This window comes from Leptonychotes weddellii, chromosome 16 (genome assembly GCF_054177405.1).
Source record: "Leptonychotes weddellii isolate Sample4059 chromosome 16, ASM5417740v2, whole genome shotgun sequence".
Classification (NCBI taxonomy): Eukaryota; Metazoa; Chordata; class Mammalia; order Carnivora; family Phocidae; genus Leptonychotes; species Leptonychotes weddellii.
In genome coordinates this window covers 40,075,400-40,097,898 of record NC_138384.1, presented here as the reverse complement: position 1 = coordinate 40,097,898, position 22,499 = coordinate 40,075,400, and the positions used below count along the sequence as shown (strand labels likewise).

Below are 22,499 nucleotides of genomic sequence, written 5' to 3'. Positions count from 1 at the left end.
GAAGAGGGGACATGTGAGAGCTGGAACTTGAAGGAGGTGTTAAGTGGGAGAAAGTGTTCCAGGCAGAGAAAACCACATGTGTTACGTAACCACTGGGGAGCAAAGAATACATTTTGCTCCCAGGAGGAACTGAAAGAGGTTCAGCGAGGCTAGAAAATAGAGCTCCAGTAAGCAAGAGCAGGGAGAGAAATGAGGCCAGCCGATGGTTAGGGAGGGCTTCCTGTAGGAGGCAGCATTTAAGTTGAAAGGTGACGTGTCAAGTGAGAGAGGGGCGTGGACATGGGGCCTGTGGTAGAAGAGGGAGAGAATGTCAGATGCAGAGGGCTTGGGCGGGAGGAAACACATGGTCTTAGGGGAACCGAAAGAGGACAGGAAGCCAGGGAGCAAAAAGCAAGAGAGACTGTGGTTAGACTCGGGTAAAGCTGGCTTTTGCCTGGCATTGTGAGCTATGGTGAGGGATTCGATTTTATCACACAGCATTGGAGCGCTACAAGAAGGTTCTGAGCAGGGAGGAGGCCACGGTCTGCCTGGCACTTGGGAAAGATTTTCCACTTGTTCTTTCTGTGTCCCCAGGAAGTGAGAGAACCCTGTGTCTTGGTTAAGAGCTGAGGCTGGTGACTGCGGTGGGAACAGGGCTATGCGTGGCAAGACTAGGTCTCGTGGGGCCTCAAATGTCAGGCTGAGGGGCTGGACTGGGTCCTGAGAGCGTGGCACAGAGTACAGGACATCTCGTGTGACAGCCCCGAGATCATTCTTCTCCACTGTGGCCCGCGCCTCTGTAGGGCAGCTCAGTCTGCGTCATGACCACCATTATCAGAATAAAAAAGAATGTATAAACAAGCACGGCATGCTGATACTTGGGTGAAATTTATATATATATATATATATTATAAAATACTATATATATATATATATATATACACATATATATATATTTTAAGTAATCTCTACACCCAACCTGGGGCTCGAACTTACAACCCTGAGATCAAGAATCGCATACTCACTCCACCTACTGAGCCGGCCAGGCGCCCCTGGGTGAAACTTTTATAGAACACGATGAGAGTAGCTAACACCTATGGAATCCTTAACACACGCCAGGCTCCATTCTACGACTTTTGAGGGAGCTCCACTGAGTCCTAAAATCAGCCCTAGGCTGTAGGCACTGTTATCACGCACCCATTTTCCTGGGGAGGACACCAGAGCACGCGGAGACCGAGTAGACTACCCCAAATCTCATGTGCACGACAGGGGCACGACGCCTGAGCACCCCAATAATAAGAGCTCTAAAAGCTCAAATAACATGACGGCGGCGGCGAACGCTTACCAAGCACTGATTATGTGACCGGCACTCCTCAAAGGCCCTCACAAGTACCCGCTCACGGAACCCTCACGGTGCGTTGACGAGGTGGGTACTACTACTCCCTTTACAGAGGGTCGGACGGTCAGTAACGGGCCCCTGGGAGCGCCGGGGGGAGGGGCTCACCGTCATCATGTCATCGCACTTCATGTCAGGCTCGTCCTCATCCTCACTCTTGTTGTAGAACTTGCGGAAGAAGTTGAAGGCCACCACGGTGTACAGGTAGACCACCACCGCCAGGAGGCCCACGGTCATCACCAGCTGGGGGCACGCGGGGGGCCCCGTGAGCTCCATGCTCAGCCTGCCCCTCCCCAGGCCCAGCTTCCTGGGTCCTCACCCCCCGCCCCCAGCCAACGTGGCCCTCCCTCCCGGGTCTCACTACCCACACCCACCCTGGCTCAGCCCACCCTGCCTTGCCCCTCCTCGCAGGAGCTGCCCAACCCCCCCCATCCACCCCTACTCAGACTACCAGCTCATCCCCGCCAGGCTCACACCCCTCAGTCAGGTCCTCTACACACCTGCTTCCCATTATGGGTGACGGAGGAGAGGATAGTGCGCAGCGTCTTGACCCCCATGGCGATGTCCAGGAGGTGGGCAGCGAAGAAGAAGTTGTTGTAGTGTCCCAGGAGGGACATCACCATGTACCAGCCCAGGTATAGGAAAGACTGTGGGCACACAGGGTCAGGGGTCAGGGAGCGTGCGGGATTCATGGGGAGCACTCTGGGGGTCAGGGAGCGCTCATGAGGGTCAAGGGGCATTTGGGGGGTAGGGAGCACTGTGGGAACAGGGGGTCCAGGAACATTTGAGAGGGATGGGAGTGCCCTGGGGGTCAGGGTGCCATCTCTGCCTAGGGAGCATGTGGAGGATCGGGAGCACTCGGCAGTAACGGAGCATGCTGGGTGAGAAGCCATCCCCAGGGGAAGTTGGAGAACCCTCTGCGGAAGGACCTAGTCTGAGAATTCAAGAGCACCCGAGGGACAAGGGGCCTTGGGGGGCAGGGGGCTTCACAGGACCAGGCGTGCACAGGGGCTCAGGAGTCAGGCCCTGGTCAGGGATACCTGGGGTCAAGGATACCCCAGCCCTCCAAAGGCCCTTCTCCCACAGTTCCTCCCCCAACTATGGGCCCCTCCTCACATTGTCTGTGAAGATGACCCCGAACTTCCAGATCTGGTACTTGACGTCAATGGACATGAGCCTGTGTGGGGTGGGAGGAAGAGGGATGGCCAGATGCCTGACGCTTAGACCCTGGCCACCTCCCCTGGCCACCCCAGGCCTGTGCAGGCTGGTCCCCAACTCACCAGGTGAGTAGCCCCGGTGGTGGTTCGGGCTTTCGCTCGTTGTGGGCTGTGATCTCCAGTGTGGCCAGATCCATGCCCAGCAGCTCGGCGATCCGCTCCCGCCCATAGATGTCCCCGTGCTTGTCCAGGACCTGCGCAGGGGAGCGTGTGATCGTGGGGACACGGCTGGAGTGGGGGAGGGCCACAGGCTGCATGGGGGGCGGCTGGGGCACTGTAAACTTCGCGTGAGAAATTGGGGGTGCATTTTTCAGGAGAGAAGGGCCAGAGCTTTCTTCAGATCCTCAGGGGGAGGGCCCAAAAGGTTCAGTTGATTCATTAGCCAAATTCATAAGGTTAATTTATTATTATCAGACTGGTAGTCAAGGAACCCTATATAATTGGGCCTCTGTCATCTGTGAACTTACCTTCTCCCACTCACCCACCTCCTTCACTCTGCTCCAGCCGCACAGACACACAGACCTGCTCGCAGTTCCTCAAATATACCAAACACATTCCTGCCTCAAGGCCTTTGCCTCGGCTCTTCCTCCCGCCTAGGACACTCCCTCCAGATTCTACCCGATTCACCCCTTCACTTCATTAACTAGTGTGTCCTTTCCTGCCTACTCTTGGTCAACACACACACACACACACACACACACACACACACAATTCCCCTCTTCACTTTTTTTCTTGTACAACACTTATCACCACCTAAACCCTATAAATGCGCTCGTCATCTGTCTTGCCAGCTCGAGTGTTGGGCTTCCTGCCGGATTCCGGCTCCCTAAAGCACACAGCAGGTGTTCAATAAATGTTTGTTGAGCGAATGACTGATCTAGTTTTCCTGGGTGCCAGATACCGCTCATGCAGTAGGCCATATAATCTTTACAACAACCCCGTGGGGTCAGCCCTCTTATGCTCTCACTTCGAATCTGAGGGAAACTGAGGCACAGAAAGGCCGACACAGCTAGGAGTAGAAAAGCAGGCAATCCAGCCCCAGAGTCTGTGTGCTTAAAACAGTATGTGTCACCTCCTCCCTCTTAACTAATACTTACTGGGTCCTCACTCTGAGCCTGGCACTACGCCACACTCGTTACGTGTATCACGTCAACACAGAGGGACGGGTGATTATTGCGCCCATTTCCAGATGGGCAAACTGAGGTGCTCCTCAGGCAGCCAAAGCCCCTTGCCTAAGGTCGCACATAAAGCGACTGCTTGTCAGGGCTGGGATGGCCAGGTGGCAGCAAGAGACCCAGCCCGGGAGGCCCTGCCACCTCCCCATCCACGTCCTCACCTTCCGCTTGACAAACTTGTCCCAGTAGTTGCTGGGGAAAGACCTGCCGAGAGAGAGAGAGAGAGAGAGAGAGAAAGAGAGAGACCCCAAGGTGTTAGGGCAGGAAGGGCCAGGAGCCACCAGCCGGGACAGGGTGGGCGGGAGTTCCGATGCTTTTCGCACAGGGGGCCCCCGCACAGTAGGACTGCATCTCACCGGGAGCCGGGCTCTAAAGACCCCCTGCCAGATGGAGTTTGCCCCAGGTCAAGCACTACCCCAGCGCCATCTTTGGTGGGGCCCGCGGGAGGCAGCGGGCTTGCATGCGGGACTGGGATGTGCAGAAGACACAAAATGGCCCTCCGTGCCGTGTAAGCTCATGGGGTGATTCTGGCCCATTAGTTACCAGTTTTCTGATTCACAAGCTGATGCCCTACAATCCTGCCAAGGCGGTGAGTGAGTTCTGTTGGGTTTGGCGGGGAGAGTTATCATGAATCCACGGGCTCAGACCTGTTTGATGTGTTTCAATTTGTGGTACTTGCTCTCCTTACTGAGGCTCAAATTGCCCCCGATTTGTCCAGCGGGAGCCCCTTCCAGGATCCCCTTCTGGATGCTGCTTCCCACTGAGCACATCCTTGCTTCCTGACACAAGGTAACCCTGGCTTGCTGCACTTCCCTGCCCCAGCCCCGAAATCTGCCGCTTCTCCAAGGAGCGTGGTTCCTTTTTGTAGGACATGGTATTTAGAAGTTAAGGTCTTGGGCAGACACAACTTTATTTATTTTTTTAAGATTTTATGTATTTATTTGACAGAGAGCAAGAGAGCAAAGCAGGCAGGGGGTGTGGCAGAGGGAGAAGGAGAAGCAGGCTTCCCGCGTAGCAGGGAGCCTGACTTGGGGCCCGATTCCAGGACCTTGGGATCATGACCTGAGCCAAAGGCAGACGCTTAATGACTGAGCCACCCAGGCACCCCTAGACACAACTTTAAACAGATGTTTCCGGGGCACCGCGGTGGCTCAGTTGGTGAAGTGTCCGATTCTTGGTTTCAGTTCAGGTCATGATCCCGGGTTCCTGGGATCAAGCCCTGCATCAGGCTCTGCACTGTGTGTGGAGTCTGCTTGTCCCTCTCCCTCCTCCTCTGCCCTTCCCCACCTCTCAAATAAATAAATAAAATCTTAAAAAAAGAATAAACAGATGTTTCTCCCTGACTCTCTCTGTTAAGCACGTGTGTTTGAATGTGTAGCAGTTAGATGTGCCTTTGATGGTGACAATGAAAGCATAGGATGTCCTTGGTGTGGTTTCTCTCCCTTCCTGTCACCACCTCTCCTGGGCAGGACCCCATAATAAAATAACTTCCAGCACTTATCTAGGACTCACTGTGCCCCAGAAACTACATGAACTCATTTCTTCAGTACAAGATCCTTGGTGCTATTATTTACCCTCCTTTTTACAGATTAGGAAACAGGCACAGAGAGGCTAAGTGCCCAGACCGAGAATTCCCAGCTAGGGTGTGGCCAAGCCAGGCTTTGAACCTGATCTGGTGTTCTTATTCTAGAGATGATGTGGCCCCACTGTATGAACATGTGAAATGGGACTTGACGGCAGGGGTGGGGGTGTTGGGAACAGAGTGGGCTGGGAGTGCAATTTGGGGGTCCAGAGTCCCACCACATTGCTCTCCCACATCCTCGTTCCCTCTCTGGGGTCAATTTAAAAACCCAATGATTTCCTATTGCCTATTCACGGCAGCTGGGTAAGAATCACATATGGGGGCAGGGTTTAAATGCAGATTCCTGGGCCCCACCCCAGACTCACTGAGGCAGAATCTCCAGGGTCTGGGCCCCAGGGATCTCCATGTGTCACCAGCAGCCCCACAGGTATGTTAACACTTGGGAAAATTTGTCCGTATTACGGACAGGAAGACTGAGGCTTGGAGAAACTGAGTCAGGGCTGGCAGTGACTGGAACCTGGGTCTTCTGAAGCCCAGGCCCGGCCTGGAGTGGAACCCCAGCTCTGTGCCCCCCCACCCACACCGAGGTGGGGGGGCCGGGCCTTACGGCGTGTTGAGCACCAGCCGGTCCCACTGGCCCTTCACATCATCATCCTCAGGCTGCTCCGTGATGTAGAGACCGTCAAACTCCAGCTTTCGGGCCAGCTCCTTCTCCCGTTTAAAGATCACCAGGGGCACCTGGATCGTGCAGGGAGGCACAGGAGTGGGCGTCAGGCACCGGCGGGAGCCGGGAGATCTTGCTGGCACCAGGGTGAGACCCCACGTCCGGGAGCTTCCCCAGAGCAATCAGGGCAGATGGGCCAGGGCTGGGATGGGAGTGAGTCAGGAGAGCCCAGAAGTGGTGCCTGACGCAGCCTTGGGGCTTCCCCAGGGAGGGGGGATGCATAAAACAGAGGCAGGCGAGGGGCGCCTGGGTGGCTCAGTCGTTAAGCATCTGCCTTCGGCTCAGGTCATGATCCCGGGGTCCTGGGATCGAGCCCTGCATCGGGCTCCCTGCTCTGCGGGAAGCCTGCTTCTCCCTCTCCCACTCCCCCTGCTTGTGTTCCCTCTCTCATTGTGTCTCTGTCTGTCAAATAAATAAATAAAATCTTTAAAAAAAACAAAACAAAACAGAGGCAGGCGAAAGGAGCCGGAAGTGAGGCAAAGCATTCCAGGCAGAGGGAACAGCATATGCAAAAGTTCTGAGCCAAAAGAACTCTATCCCTCCAATAGTAAAGTATCAAGATTTGCTCAAACAGACCCCTTGGAACCCAAACTGAAGCTCTCATAACACGCCTTCTGGGGCATCACAAACCTCAGGGATCAGAATCCACACTCCCCTGTTAGCACCCATGTTATGTCCGAGACCCCAGAGACTCCCCACACGCCTTCATTCACCAACTGATCAGTATATAGAAAATAATATTCGCAGTGACAAAGTTTGCCTCTTGGTCCAGAAATTAACATGGTCCTAGGCCCTGGCTCCTCAGCTGTGACCCACATGAGTTCCCAATTTGAATACTGTCCTTGCTGAAGACCCCAATCCTGTACCCAGGCCCCCAGCCCTTACTCCAGTTCCAGGCCCCCTCTGTCCCAACCGCCATGGGAGATCCCTGGCCCCTGCCCTAGACCCTCACAGCCGGTGGCCCAGCACCTCTCCCTGCCCAACAAGCCCCTGCCCCAGAACCACGGTCACGACCCACCTTGAGGCAGTTGTAGCCAATGATGCAGAGGAAGGCCACCAGCGTATGGAGCAGGCTCAAGCAACGCAAGGCCGGCTCCATGTAGCCCGTACTCTCCTCCAGGAAGTAGTACACCATGTTCTCATCCTCGTCGCCCTCCGCTTCCTCGCCGGCCCCCGAGCCCCAGCCAGAGCCGCCACCAGACCCTGCACCTGACAGGTCCCCGGCCGCCGAGCCCTCCATGTCGTCCTCCCCTGGTGGAGAGTCTGAGACCTGAAATGGGGGCAGAGGTCGGTCAGGGCCTGCCACACCCAGAACCCACCAACACAATTAACGGCCTCCATTCCTGAGGCTGGCTGGGGGGACAGTCAGATACAACTTCGGTGAGACTGTCAATCAGGATGAGGGGTGGGCCCGGAACCCTGGCTAGCAAACGAGACTCTGTCCTGGGGATCTGACTATTGGACTGACAGGACGACGGAAACCGTGAGAGCGGATTCTCCTTAACAGCGGAGCCTTGAAGAGACTGACCAACAATATTAACACGAATACTAAAATTCGGCATAGCTAATGTTTACACAGCACTTTCTATATGCCAAGTGCTGTTCTAAGTGCTTTACACACGCTAATCCTCTTGTCATCCCCACAGCTCTCAGAGCTAGATACTGTCAGCGTCCCATTTTACAGATGAGGAAACTGAGGAGCAGTGAGATTAAGCCCCTTGCCTAACATCATACAGCCAGTGGGTGGTGGAGCTGGGATGTGATCCCACAGAAGCCAGCTAGACCGCTTCTCTATCCTGTTATCAAGATCCCTGGGCAAGACCCCAAGGGCCCCTTTGTCTCTCAGGAGGCCTGGTTCTTAGGCCCTTCCTTCCATTCCATGAGCTGCTCATTTCCTCCTCCCCACAGATTTCTCTTTAGCTTAGGCGAAAGCAAAGAAGCTTCACTGAATCAGTGCATGTTGCAGAGAGGCCAAATCCCACACCCAGGGGCATGGGGCTGGCGAGTGGCAGAGCTGAGCGTGGAAGCCGGAACTGGTTCCCTGCTCTAACTTCTGCAGATGGTCAGGCATCTGTCCCAATGCACCCCGATACCCACACATGCTCCCATGGGGGTCCCAAGATCCAGGTGTCCAGCCCGAACCTCCCCGGCACCCCTGATCCAACACCTTGTCCCTTCACTGTGGGGGCCCTGGGAACCTGGTAGGGGCTGAGCTGCCCCGTCCCCCAGCCCAGATAAGCGCCTGGTCCTCCAGGCCCCTCATGACCAGCACCTTATAAAACAGCAAGATGAAGTTGATGGCAAAGGCCAAGAAGAGGGCAAGGAATCGCAGGGTATAGAAGTTCCGGGAGAGGTAGTTCTAAGATGAGGAGAGAAAGAGAAAGAGCTCACAGTCCACCTTCTTGCCTGGAGAATTCGCCCCATCATCCACCTACCAGTCCAAAACCTGGTCCCACAACCTAGTTATCGAGTGCTTACTGTATACCAGGACATGTGCTAAGAGCTTTATACACACGAACGTGTATGGCTCTCACCACACCCCCACGAAGCGGGCACGGCAGATCTGCCCATTTTGCAGATGAGAACACCGGGGCTTGGGGAGGTGACATGTCTTGCTCAAGGTCACACAGCCAAGAAGTGGCAGACCTGAGGTTTGAGGCCAGGCACTTAACCTCCAGAGTCCACACTCCCAACCCCTCTAGTATGCTGCTTCCTGTGTGAGGCTGCCCCGTCTGCTTTAGCCCAGAGGACACTTACTTCCATCTCTCCCTCCCTCATTTTCTCTCCATTGTTCTCCCTGTCCCTCATTCTTCCCATGCATCCTCGCGGGACCACCTTCCCCCCAACAGGTTTCCTTCAGCCCCTCACGTCAGGCTGGGACTGGAGAGGAGGCAGGACAGGCGGATCCCCGAGCCCTGCCCTCCCAAACTGCCCCCCTTCTTCCTGGCTTGGATGAGATGAGTTCTCCTCCCAGCCTCGGACGGGAGGGGCTGGGACCGGAGCGGTGACTCTGACCCAAAGGCTGAGAGCCAAGAAACAGGCCATGGTGGGAGGAAGGGCAGCATGGCCTCGGTTGGATTTAGCTCTGGATAGCACATGGGGGTGGGAAGCCGAGGCAGGTGGCCCCAGATGAGCAAAGGTATGGAGGTTGGAATAAGGATCTTGAGCAGGGAGAGGCCAAGGAGCCAAGCGGGGGACCACCTAAGATGCTGCCCTGTGACCAGGTCCTGACTCCGTCTGGGGACATCTGTGCCCTCAGGCCAGCCTGGCCTCTTCTGAGAGATAAGCCTGGCACAGGTGAGCTCAAGAACGGGGTGCGGAAGAGAGGTGGTGTGAAAGCACCGAGGGGCCTCCCTGGGACAGGAGGTGTCAGCAAGCCCCCTTGCAGGGTCCTCACCAAGAACTTCACCCTCTGCACTTCCAGTTCTCCCCAGAATTCCAAGCCCCCGCCTCCAGCCTCCTCCTTCTTCGGAGGGGGTGGAGGAGGTGCCATCTTCTTGGGGGGCTCTGGTGGGGGTTCGGGGACTTCTTCCTTCTCCCCATTCTCAGCACTGCAGGGCAGGACACAGAAAGAGTGAAGAGGTGCCCGGGCAATCCATTCATTCATTCAAAGCCATGCACTGGGGGCCCACCCCATGCTTGGCCCAGGTCTGGATGGTGTTGGGGACACATTGATGAGTCACTGCCTTCATGGGGCTCCGTCCAATGGGGGTACAGACTGGTCACCAGGCAGTGGCAGCCCGGAGTGGTCAGGGCTGGGATGGGGGATGCTCAGGGGGTTGTGGGAGCCCCAGAAACACCTCTTCCACTTAGTGGTGGGGGGTGTGTCAAGGTAAGCTTCCTGGAGGAGACACGTGAGCCCAAATGGGAAGGAGGAAGACTGAGATGAACATGGGAGAAAGTGCTCTGAGCGGAGGGAACAGCCCACAGGAAGGCTTGGGGTAAGAGAGGAGCACTCATTTCCCCACTCCCTTTGACAGAGCCCCTCCTCTGGGCCCCAGTCTGGTCTGGATGAAGCTGAGGACACAGCGTGAACTCAGGAGGCTCCCGGTCCAGGAGGGAGGCAATGATAGGGGCCAGGCCCCTTGGACTCCAAGGCCACTCACTCGGCTTTCTCGGGCTCGGGCTCAGGCTCTGGCTCGGGTTCTGGTTCTGGAGGCAGCTCCTCTTCCTCTCCATCCACCTGGAAGCAGGGCAAGCATCAGGGAGGAGCCGCCACCCCAGCACCTCTCGGAGCGCCTCTGCCTGTTCCTCTTTGTGTCCCTGGGCAACCTACATTTTCCTCTCCTCCCATCAGAAGAGGGATTTTGAGTCTTGCTTTACAGAGGGGAAACTGAGGCTCGGGGAAGTGGAGCGCCTTGCCAAAGCGCTGTGCGGAGTCAGGCTGCCTCCAAGTGGAGCTCTTGTTCCCCAGGGCTTCCCATGGCCTTGACACCCGGGGCCCTCAGGGCACGGAGGGCCTGAGGCTGGGGGCTACCTGATTCCTCACAACCACCCGTATATCTCTGAGGGGCTCTCCCAGCGGCCCTGACCCTATCCCGGGCTGTTCTAGTTCCCGGTGCCCTTTCCCCTCTCATTAGGTTTCGAAGTCTCTCCTCTCTCTGGCTGCAGATATCTTGACGTCTCCCAGAAATACTACCTGTTTCAGGGTCTCCATCTCTGAGTCCACTTCTCCGTGGGTCTCTCTATCCCTGGTCTGTGTCTCTCTGGTTCGCCTCTGCGGGCCTATCTCTCAGGCTCTCTCCCCTCTCTCTCTGTCTCTGAGAGTCTCCCGCCCCGTCCGGTCCTCCCTCTTAAGCCCAATGTCTCCCAAACCCCGGAACCGCCCCCCCAAACTCCCCCCCCCCGCCCCGCGGGCCCTCTCACCCCGAGCTTCCTCTTGATGATGGGGGAGCCCTCGGGCGTGGGCGGCTCCGCGGGCGTCGTGTCACCCATGTCCCCGAGGCCGCCCGCCCCTTCGGGCCGGAAGGGGCCCCCGTCGGCCACGGCCACGGCCCCGTCGGCGCCTCCCGGGCCGGCGTCCTGCGCCGCCGCCTCCTCGTCGCCCGCGCCCTCCGCCTCGCCGCCCGCGCCCTCGCCCGCGCCCTCGCCGTCCGCGTCGCCGCCGGGCCCGGTCGGCTGCTCGCCGTGCACCTCGTCGCCCGTGGGGTCGGGCATGCCGGCCAGGAGCTCGGTCACCGTCACCTTCTTGGCGCCCTCCACGAGGCCGCCGCCGAAGAGCGAGCCCCAGAGCAGGCGCAGCGCGCCCGCCGCCGCGCCCGCGCCCGCGCCCGCCGCGCGCGCCACCACGGCCCAGAGCAGCGCCGCCACCGCCGTGGCCGCCTCGCGCGCCGTGAGCCGCCGCAGCCGCCGCACGCGCCGCCGCAGGCTGCGGTAGCTGAGGCCGCGCAGCGCGCGCGCCGCCGCCGCCAGCGCGCGCGCCGTCACGCCCGCCGCCGCCGGCCCCGCCGCGCCCTCGGGCCCCGCCGCGCCCTCCTCCGCGCCCTCGGCGCCCGCCTCGGCCGCGCTGTCGTCCTCGTCCTCCTGCGGCTCGCCCTCGGGCTCGGAGATCCGCGCGGCGATCTGCATCTCGAAGATGGTGTCCTCGCAGAAGCTCACGAAGAGCTCCATCTTCTCGGACTCGCCGCCCTCGTTCACCACGTCGAAGATGAACTGGCGCTTGGACTCCTTGACCTGCGCGCGGGGCGGGGGGCGCCACGGGGTGAGCGCGCGGGCCGCCGAGCCCCCGCCCCGCGCGTGTGACAGCGGGCATCTCACTGAATCCTCCCCAGCGATCCTAGACGAGGGGCTCGGCTCCCCATTTCGCAGCTGGGGACATGGAGGGCCTAGCAAGTCACGTCCTCAGGGTGCCGCCGCCGAGAGGTGGCAGCTGGCGGATTGGGGTCCCCGCAAGCTGACTCCGGAATCGAGGCTACTCGCTCCTTCGAGAGATGGAGCGTAGTGGTGGAGGGCAAAGGTTCCGCAGCCGGGCAGCCTGTCTGGGTTCCAACCCCGATTCTGCCACTGAGTAGCTGGGTGATTTAGACGTACCTCTCTGGGCCTCGGTTTCCCCCCTCTGAATTGGGGGGTAATAATAGGACCTCAGTTATTGCTGTGAGGATTCAGTGAGTTGAGAGATGCTGAGAGATCAGAACAGTGCCCGGTGCCTAATAAATGCCACATAGTGCTCGCTGTTATCATATGGCTGCAGAGTGCTGGAGGTCCACGCTGCATACATGGCCTCCGGCAGAAGGAGAAAGTGGGAATGGGAGGGGGTGAGCAGGCAGAACTGGGGGTTCGGAGGAATTAAGAGAAAGAGTGTGCATGTGGGGAGCACGTGAGAGGCGGGGGTTGGGGGGCTAGAGCTCCCACAGCTTGTACAAGGGTGTGAAGGGCCAGCGGTGAGCCAGGGCTTCCTGCAGGTGAAGGGAAGTGGCAGACATCCTGCATGCAAGGATGGTGCAACCCCTTTTATGCCAGATTGGTGATGGTGGAGAGTATGCGATCGGGCCCCAAGGGACACAGGTCAATGTGCAAAATCTTGAGGGGTCCTGTGGAGTATGTGAGGGGGCCGCCGTGCAAGAGCCTTGTGAGTGGGCACCAGGGACTAAGGGAGGAATCGGGTGGCGGTATAGGAGGATGTGGGAAGGATGCCACCGTGTGGGGCTCAAGTGTCCACGGTGGCCATGGGCACATAGGGCAGCCATGCAAGGGCTTGGGGCCCAAACCGGAGGGGAGTGTTAGTGCTGGAGGGGCCTACAATTCATAGCATCAGTGCACGTGAGGCAGGCATGAATGTGCAAGGGGGACCTGGGAGTCAGTGCAGTAAGGCCCAGAATATGAGGACAGGGTTCAGTGTGGGACATGAGCCCAGGTGTGCTTGAGCCAGGTGTCACTGAGGAGACATGAGGGGTCCAGTTGTCGAGGGGGTGATGGGAGTGCAAGCCTCATGGGCTACAAGTGTGAGATGGGAAAGGGTGAGTAAGACCACGTGGGAGGAATGTGCAGGTAAGGAACAAATGGGAAGTATAAGTGTAAGGGAAGTGCAAGAGAATAGGGAATGGGAGCTCCCTGCAAGCTAAGTGTGAGGTGGGCTGGGGGCGTGCCAGAGCCACATGAGTGTACCATTGGGGCTATGAGGGCTATACATTTTAAGGGCATATGAGAAGCTGAGACAGGCCACATCAGGCCGAGGATAGGCCTGGTACCAAGAACACTCAGGGGCTCTTGGGGGTGCGTTGGAGGGTGATCCAAGTGTGCACGGGTGATCATGGGCATGCCAGACAGGGCATGCAGGGGGTGAATAAGTGAGGGGTGGACAACCATGTAGTGTGCCGGGACTGGATCCTCGGGGTGAGTGTACAAGAGGTGTGCACCCACACGTGGACCCCGAAGAAGTGGACATCGTGTGCTGGGACCTCAGAGAGCAATTGGGGGCACGTGTGGTGACCGGCTAGGGGCAGGCCAGCATAACTAGGCACCCCAGAGCCTCCAAGGTGAGTGTGCAAAAGAGACGGCATGAGTAGGCCAGGGCCCAGAGAGGGCACACCAGGGGCTACTGGGAAGATGAGCAAGGGGTGTATAACCACGTATAACCAACGTGTTCCATTACGCGACGGCATGGGTGTGAAGAGAACTACAAGGACACACTAGAGCTCCCAGCGTGAGGGTGCAAGTGGCAGGCATGGTGTTCAAGCAGCCAGTGGGGACAGCACACGCTGCTGTATGTGCGTGGGGTGTCCATCCATCCCCGGGCTCAATCCGCAGGAGGCGGGCAGGGGAGACCCAGGGACGTGCAAGGGCACCGCAGGGCCCATAGCATGGGTACAAAAGGGTGGGCATGGGCTTGCGTGGGCAGAGCAAGAGCCCCCCAGGGCCTGCAGAGCGGCCGTACAAAGCGGGTACCTGCCCCCGTGGGGTCCAAGCGTGCGAGGAGCATGCGCTGGAGCCGCGGGAGGTGAGCATGCACGTGCGCAGGCCGGCCAACCTGGGGCATCTCCCACTGGGTGCGGTTGGTCTCTGAGATCTCGAAGTAGATGCGCTCGATGCGGCGCGAGGCGCCCATGATCTCGATGCGGCCCAGGTAGGGCCGGAAGTACTCGAGGATGCTCTCCGCCAGCTCGAGGAAGTTGCGCAGGCGCGGGTCGTGGGGCACGTGCTCCGACAGGTTGGTCAGCAGCACCGCCACGTTGAAGCCGATGTCGCGGGCTGGCTCCTGGAAGCGGTTGGCGAACTCCTCACAGTTGATCATCTCGTTCTCGTCCGCTTCGGAGCAGGAAAGCAGGAACTGGATTTCGGGGCCCGTGAACTGCTTCTGGCTGTCCATAGCCTGGGGGGGGGGGCAGGGGTGAGCGGCAGAGGTCAGAGAGGTCATAGCTTGGGGGTGGGCAGGGGTGAGCGGCAGAGGTCAGAGAGGTCATAGCTTGGGGGTGGGCAGGGGTGAGCTGGCCCGGGGAGCCGTGGTGCTCTTCTTAAAAACAGTTATGGACTTTTCGTAAAGACAGAACACTCCAGAATCAAAACCAGCACCCAAGGCTGAAACCCCGGCAGGTTGGCACAGATAGGGCTGTCCCAGCTATCAAAATACCAGAATGCTGCATTTCCACAAAGCCAAGCCACCATCCACTGTAAGATACATCCCTTTTCCAGAGATGGTTCAGATGGCATTGATGAAACTCAGCACTTGTGTAGAATGGTAACGAAATGCTGCCCCAGGCTCTCCATGTGCTCTGCACACCTGCGGTCTACCCTCCCTGCCTGATGGCTCCTATGGTCTGTCCCAGAGGCTCTCTGGGTCCCTGTGGCTGCAGGCAGGGTCTGTCTAGTTGGAGTCAGGGAACTGGAAGAGAATGGAGCGGAGGCATTGCTCTCCCTGACTTCCTCCCTGAGCTGGTCATGTCTCTCCCTCAAAAGTCAGTCCTACAGCCCTGCCCACACAGCTCCTTCTATCTCCAAGTTAGGTAACTACCCTCTCCTCCAGGACAGCCCCTCCATGCTAGGGCCCCTGACTGATACATGTCTCCTCCTACCCCAAAGCTCCCCCAAGGCTCATTTGGGCTGCCCCCACCCCTTTCCAGCAAGTACATCATTGACACTTGACACGGTGGAGGGCTCTGAATTTCAACTGGAAACAAACAAGTCTTATGCCCATCACCCCCGAATTAAATGCTCATTCGGACATATTTTTCAAATACTATATATTTAAGAACTAAAACATTACAGGTATGATTGGAGTCTTCTGTGCATTCTTGTCCCACACCACCCCCCATGCCACCCCCAACTTCTCCCAAAGTAACCACTGTCCTGGAGATGATCTATCCTTCTAAACATGTCTCAATACTTCTACTACCTATATCCTGGCATTTTCTCATGAAAATACATAGTATCCTGCACATTTTTTTTATTTAAAGAATTGCTATTATAATCATATAATTTGAAACTTGCTTTTTCTACTCAACTATGTTTTCAAGATCTATCCATGTTGATATATGGATCAAACGAATTCATTTTTACTGCTGTGTAGTATTTTTAATAAGTGCAACACCATATATCCTCCTGATAATGGACATTTAGGTTGTTTCCAGTTTTTTACTTTACAGACAACACTTTCATTGAACAGTCTGGTGCTGATCTCCTGTGCACTTTTTGCAAGAAGTTCTCTAGAGCAGTTTTTCAAATGTTTTGACTGCACTCACATTCAGAATGCGTTTTGTAGGGTGACTCCAGAGAAAGGGGTTCATGATACAATTCTGACTTTCGCTATGCAACACTCTCTGCAGTGTTCGATTCCATTTTATTTTTAAAAATGCTGGTCATGACTTCACTAAATTAATTTCATGACCCACAGATGAATTGCAGCATGCAGTCTGAGAAATGCTGCTCTGGGATATGAACAGAAGCGAAATCTTCTGGCTCTAAAAAGTGCTTTGTAGCCAAGAACTTTGCAAAATGCTTTCTAAATGAGTAACATGCTTTGCAAATCATGAAGGGCTCTAGAAACCACAGAGTGGGGAGACATAATCACACAGGAACTCCTCACCATCTACCCTTGCTGCACCGACCTGCCTCCTCCACTTATGATGCAGTGTGTCACTGTCCCTCATAAAAGACCCCCTCTCTATGGGGAGGCCTGGGACTCCATGCCCTCCATTCAGTCTTGGACTCTGCTTTTGTGATCTGCGGCCCTCTCTTTGTCATCATCCATTTGCCCACTCTCCTTCTTTTGAAATACCTCTTTCTCTGACTGCTATGCTGGAGTCCTCCTTTATTCCAGACTTCTAAAGGTTGGGGGCACCAGGCCTGGAATCTGGCCCCCTTTCTTGGGATACACACCCTCCATGGAGATATCATTGAGGCCCAAGGCTCTGAACACTGTCCCACACCAAGGATCGCCCAATTTACATCTCAGCCTTCACTTCTCCCCAGAATCCAGACACTTAACAGCTGAAGCCCCTATCTGACATCTTTTTGTGGCTCTCTACCCTAAACTGGAAATGGTCTGAACTGAACTTTTGATTTCAAAACCTCTCCTCACTGTCTTACCCATCTCAGGAATAGCATCACTCCCCACCCAGCTGCTTAAGCTAAAACCTTTGAGTCATCCTTGATTCCTCTTTTCTATCTTACCACCCACAGCTGATTCATCAGCAAATCTGTCAGCTCTGCTTTCACAGATCTAGAACCCACGCACATCTGCCCCCTCAATGGTCCCACCCTGGTTTTTGTCCCGCATTCTCTCCCGCTGGACTCGCACAGCAACCTCTTCCCCGTTCTCCCTGCTCCCCCTCTATCCCCAGTCTGCTCCCCCCAACACAGCCAGGGGACCCTATAAACATCTAAGGACACACCTCTCCCTGCTCAGAATCGTCCTTGGTTCCATCTCATTCAGGTTAAAAATTCAAGTCTTCCCTGCACCCAAGCAGGCCCTGCACGTCTGCTGCCTCCCTCCCCTCTTGCACTTTACCTCTTCCATTTTCCCCATCAACAGCCCTCTCCAGTCATGCTGGCCCCCTTGCCACCCCTCTGGTTCCCACCTTTCAGCACTGAGACTTGCCGTCCCCTTTATCTGGAATGCCACAACCTCCCTACCTTCACATGGTATGCTTCAGCTCTCAGCTTTGATGCTCTTTTCTGGAAAGGCCTCCCCCAACCACCCAGTTGACAGGGCTTATTCCACCCATGCTGTCTCACACACCACCCCGCTCACTTCTTTCAGACTACAGATTATAACCTGAAATTATTTTGTTTAGTTCTTTTCTTTTCTTCTTTTTTTTTTTTAAGAGAGGGAGGGGGAGGGGCAGAGAGAGACTCTTAAGCAGGCTCCATGCCCAGAGCTGTGGGGCTCAACCTCACAACCCCGAGATCATGACCTGAGCCGAAATCAAGAGAGTCAGCTGCTTAACTGACTGAGCCCCCCCAGGTACCCCTTTTTAGTTATTTTCATCTGCCCCTTCCCACTAGGCTATCTGCTCTGAGGGTGGGGTCTCTGTTCTGCTTGCTGCCACACACAGTAGATGCTCAGGACACATCTGTCAAGTGAATTAAGCATCTTGAAAGCAGAGAAGACGTTGTCCCTTCATTACAATTTTTGAAAATTAAAAAGTCCTTTTAAAAATCCTGACCTTGCCTTTTAAACCATAAAGAAACCAAAAAGCATGTTGTGAAATACATATTTGTAAAGAGTCTGGGAATCCTATGAAGCTTTGTGTTTAGGAAACCATACGATGCTTGATAAATGGTCCCTCAGAAATGAGAATATGAACAAAAATGGAAATATCATCATTTTGCAATCTCTAGTGCACTAATGTGCCTGGGTGTCAAACATCAGGAGCTGCTGACCTCACCAGAGGAGAGATAACAGGAAAGGATTTGCCTCCTGATGAACGTAGGCAGCCCCACAGAGGATGTGCCAACAGAACAAACAGATCCAAACCTGCATCTGATGGGCTTCTGACCTAAGTCTCAGTTTACAGGAAACACAGGGGAAGGAGGAACACACTACATGACACTATGAGGTTGCCTCAGCCCAGTGGAAACTGTGGGAAATGCTACAAATGGGACACGCACTTTCCAATGAGAGCCAAGGGCCACTTGAAGCTGCTGAGCCCTTGAATCACAGCAGGTGCAAATTGAAATTTCATGCTGGATGTCAGAGACTTAGCATGAAAAAAAGAATGTAAGATGTGGAATAGTTTTTTATACTGATTACATACTGAAATGGTATTTTGGCTATATGAGGTTAAATAAAATATATTGTTGAAAATGACTTCACATGAGTCTTTTTGCTCTTTAAAAGCAGGGGTACTAGAAACATTTAAATTAGGCATGTTGCTCACAGTGTATTTTTAATTTTTTAAAAAAGTAAACTCTACCCCCAACAGGGGCTCAAACTCATGACCCCAAGATTAAGAGCTGCATGTTCTACCGACTGAGCCAGCCAGGCGCCCTGCTCACATTGCATTTCGATCAGAGAGAGCTCCTCTTTAGGGCCAAACACCTGGGTCTCCAGCGGATCAACTACAAGGAAAAGGAAAAGTGCTGGAGGGGAAGCAGTAGATACAAGGTGGTTTAAAGAAATAACCACTTGCCGGGCGCCTGGGTGGCTCGTCATTAAGCATCTGCCTTCGGCTCAGGTCATAATCCCAGGGTCCTGGGATCGAGCCCCACGTGGGGCTCCCTGCTCAGCAGGAAGCCTGCTTCTCCCTCTGCCTGCTGTTCCCCTTGCTTGTGCTCTCTCTCTCTGACAAATAACTAAATAAATAAATCTTTAAAAATAAATAAAATTCGTTAAAGATTTTATTTATTTAAGCGGGGGGGGGAGCAGAGGGAGAGGGACAAGCAGACTCCATGCTGAGCACAGAGCCCAAAGCAGGGCTCCATTCCCAGACCCTGAGATCATGATCTGAGCTGAAATCAAGAGTCAGCTGCTTAATCGGCTGAACCACCCAGGTGCCCCCAGAAAACATTTCTTAAAGTATATGTGATATTTATGAGATTTGGAAATGTGAACATTGAGTAGATATTTGATGACTTAATGAACTGTGGATATTTTTTGTTTTCTTTTTTATTCCCTTTTTGGTTAGGAATGATAATGACATTATGGTTTGTTATTATAAAAGGAAAAGTCATTTTCCTTATAAAAGAAAAGTCATTTTTAAAAAATTTTATCCATTTATTTGAGAGAGAGAGAGAGCATAAGCAGGGGGAGGGGCAGAGGGAGAAGCAGACTCCCCACTGAGCAGGGACCCCCCAACGCGGGACTCGATCCCAGGACTCTGAGATCATGACCTGAGCTGAAGGCAGACGCCCAACCGACTGAGCCACCCAGGTGCCCCAAAAGAAAAGTCTTTTAAGACCATCTATTATACAATTCCATTTATATGAAGTGTCCAGAATAGGCAAATCTATAGAGACAGAAAGTAGATTAGCAGTTGCCAGGGGCCTGGGTGGGGGAAATGGGAAGTGACTGCTAAAGGGTACAGGGTTTCTTTTTTGGGGTGATTAAAATGTTCTAAAATTAGATTGTAGTTATGGTTGCACAATTCTGTAAATATGCCCAAAAAAGCCCATTGAATTATACATTTTAAATGGATGAACTTATGAGATACACCCAAAAATATCTGCAGACTAAAAAAAAAAAGGAAAACCTCAAAACAGTACTGACCAAGAATAAGTTAATAGCCTGAAATGTGTCTTCAGCCACCAGAGAGGGCTTTCTAAACTGTAGTAGATGTTGGGTGGAATCTGCAAAGTACTTACTTATCAATGAAGACATGCCTTGCAAAGTGTGAACTCTGTCAACAACAAAGAACTTGGGAAACCAGACAACAATGCTATACTTTTAAAATGCAGTATATATGAACAGAAATTCAGAAATAAACATCTGGAGAGATACAAAGTGGCTGTCAGGGGAAGTCTTTGGAGAGGTGGAATGAGAACAGGATAGGGGGTGGGGGCCAAAAGTGATCTCAACCATAGTGGTAAGTTCTGAGTTTCTTTACAAGAAGAATGTATTCTTGTATTACCTATTTCATTAAAAATAAGATATTTTAAGCGATTTTCTACATGAAAATCAAAGTATTCTTCATAGCCAAGAAATATATAATAACACCATAAGCAAAGTCAAAAGATAAGTGATGAACTAGGAAAAACAGGTGCAACTCCTATCACTAACAAAGTTATAATCAGCCTAATACATGAAGAGCTCTTAAAAATCAAGAAGAAAAATACCAATATCCCAATAGAAAAATAAGCCAAGGACATGGTCAGTTCACTGAACAGGTAATACAAAAGAAATAACAGAAAAATATGCTTCACTGCACCCATAACAGGAGGAATGTGGACTTAAACTGCACAGCAATATTGTTTTTCACCTATCAGATTGGCAAAAGTCCAAATATTTGACAGTGTGGTCTGGTGGCGAGGCTGTGGGGAACAGGCACTCTCACATGTTGCTAATGAGAGGGAAAAACAGAGGGCAAAATTTGTCCAAATGACAAATGCATTTACTCTTTAACCCAGAAATCCTGCTTTTGGAAGTATATTCTTAGATATAACTGCACATAAAGAATGACATTATGTACAAGGGGATTCACTGTAGCCAGCATTGCTAGTGGTCCAAATGGGGCCTTCCTCAGCACACTTACCCCAACCTGCTGGAAATTTGCAGTACAAATTTACAATATCTATGCTATTAACTGTACCTTTGTACAGTGCACAACTTGCACAACTGTCCATGAGTTGTAAAAGCAAAAGACTAGGAGTGAAGCAAGTGTCTGTCAACAAAGAATAATCAAAGAAACCATAATATATATGTAAGATGAAATACTGGGCACCTGTAGAGAAATAATGAGGGCACTCTCTGATCTCCAGAATATATTATTAAGTGATATAGACCAGTGTATGTAGTTCACTGCCTGTTATGCAAGAAAGGAAGAAAATAACAAATTCTGGGGGAAAAAAAAAAAACAACGATGCAAGGATACAAAGGAAACTAATGTTACTCACAGCAGTGGGGAGGTCGGGGGAGGGGGGAAGTAGGCTGAGAAAGCAGTGGGAGTGAGACTTCCCACTTCATACCCTGTTACATTTTTGCTGTTTAAATCATGTGAATGTATTCTTTATTCCGAAACAAAACCAACGCACTTTTCAAGTTACAGATTGTAACTTTGTGACACAGAGATACTGAGCAATAAAATGTTGTCTATATGACATCAAACCTTGTTATGTGTGAAGCCCTGAACAGTCAGCAGGGATCTGTACCGATTTCATTTTTTAAATTCATCTTATAACTCAATGTTCGTACCCATTTACCAACCTCTCCCTATTTCCTCCACCTCCGAGCCCTTCACACCACTCACTTTTCTATTCTCTGTTTCTACCAGTTCTTCTTGTTTTTTGAAGATTCCACATGTAAGTGATGCCATGAACTATTTGACTTTCTGTTTCTGGCTTTTTTCACTTAGCATAATGCCCTCCCGGTTCATCCATGTTGTTGTAAATGACAAGATTTCCTTCTTTTTAAAGGCAGAATAATAGTCCATTATATATCACATTCATAGGTTAGTTCCACACCTCGCTTACTGTGAATAATGCTCTAATGAACATGGGAGCATGGGATATCTCTTCGAGACAATGGTTTTATTTCCTTTTATTTATTTATTTTTTAAGGAGGCTCCACGCCTAGTGCAGAGCTCAACGTGGGGCTCGAACTCACGACCCTGAGATCAAGACCTGAGTGGAGATCAAGAGTCGGACGCCTAACCGACGGAGCCACCCAGGCGCCCCTCGAGCACCTCGTCATGTACCTGTTGGCCATTTGTATGTCTTCTGAAAAATATCTATTCAGGTCCTCTGTCCATTTAAAAATTAGGTTATTTGGGGGTTTTGTTGTTGTTGTTGTTGCTGCTGTTGAGTTGTGTAAGTTCCTTTCATGTTCTGGATATTAGCCCCTTATCATATCTGTGGTTTGCAAATATTTTCTCCCATTCCATAAACCACCTTTTCATTTTGTTGATGGTTTTCCTTTTCTGAGAAGAATCATTTAAAAGTTATGAATGAAGCTGGTGCAGCCAGTCTGGAAAACTGTATGGAGGTTCCTCAAAAAGTTTAAAATAGAGCTACCCTATGATCCAGCAATTGCACTACTGGGTATTTACCCCAAAGATACAAAAGTAGGGATCTGAAGGGGTACGTGCACCCCGATGTTTATAGCAGCAATGTCCACAATAGCCAAACTGTGGAAAGAGCCAAGATGTCCATCGACAGATGAATGGATAAAGAAGATGTGGTATATATATACAATGGAATGTTATGCAGCCATCAAAAGGAATGAAATCTTGCCATTTGCAATGATGTGGATGGAACTGGAGGGTATTATGCTGAGCGAAATAAGTCAATCAGAGAAAGACATGTATCATATGACCTCACTGATACGAGGAATTCTTTT

General features: G+C 53.0%; 1 protein-coding gene across 9 annotated transcripts in view; it reads right to left on the bottom strand.

Annotated features, from left to right (window-relative positions):
* RYR1 (ryanodine receptor 1) overlaps positions 1 to 22,499 on the bottom strand; it is a 108,429-nt gene that overhangs the window by 1,756 nt on the left and 84,174 nt on the right. For 8 of the 9 annotated variants that reach the window (XM_081806839.1, XM_081806840.1, XM_081806843.1 and 5 more), the window contains 12 exons: positions 14,040 to 14,381; positions 10,940 to 11,746; positions 10,180 to 10,256; positions 9,471 to 9,624; positions 8,346 to 8,432; positions 7,092 to 7,343; positions 5,957 to 6,087; positions 3,929 to 3,971; positions 2,656 to 2,786; positions 2,492 to 2,552; positions 1,876 to 2,022; positions 1,484 to 1,618 (listed from right to left, as the gene is read on the bottom strand). In XM_081806839.1, the coding sequence (XP_081662965.1) occupies positions 1,484 to 1,618; positions 1,876 to 2,022; positions 2,492 to 2,552; positions 2,656 to 2,786; positions 3,929 to 3,971; positions 5,957 to 6,087; positions 7,092 to 7,343; positions 8,346 to 8,432; positions 9,471 to 9,624; positions 10,180 to 10,256; positions 10,940 to 11,746; positions 14,040 to 14,381 (2,367 nt within the window). The remainder of the gene's footprint in view (positions 1 to 1,483; positions 1,619 to 1,875; positions 2,023 to 2,491; positions 2,553 to 2,655; positions 2,787 to 3,928; positions 3,972 to 5,956; positions 6,088 to 7,091; positions 7,344 to 8,345; positions 8,433 to 9,470; positions 9,625 to 10,179; positions 10,257 to 10,939; positions 11,747 to 14,039; positions 14,382 to 22,499) is intronic. The other variant, XM_081806846.1, reaches the window with a different exon arrangement.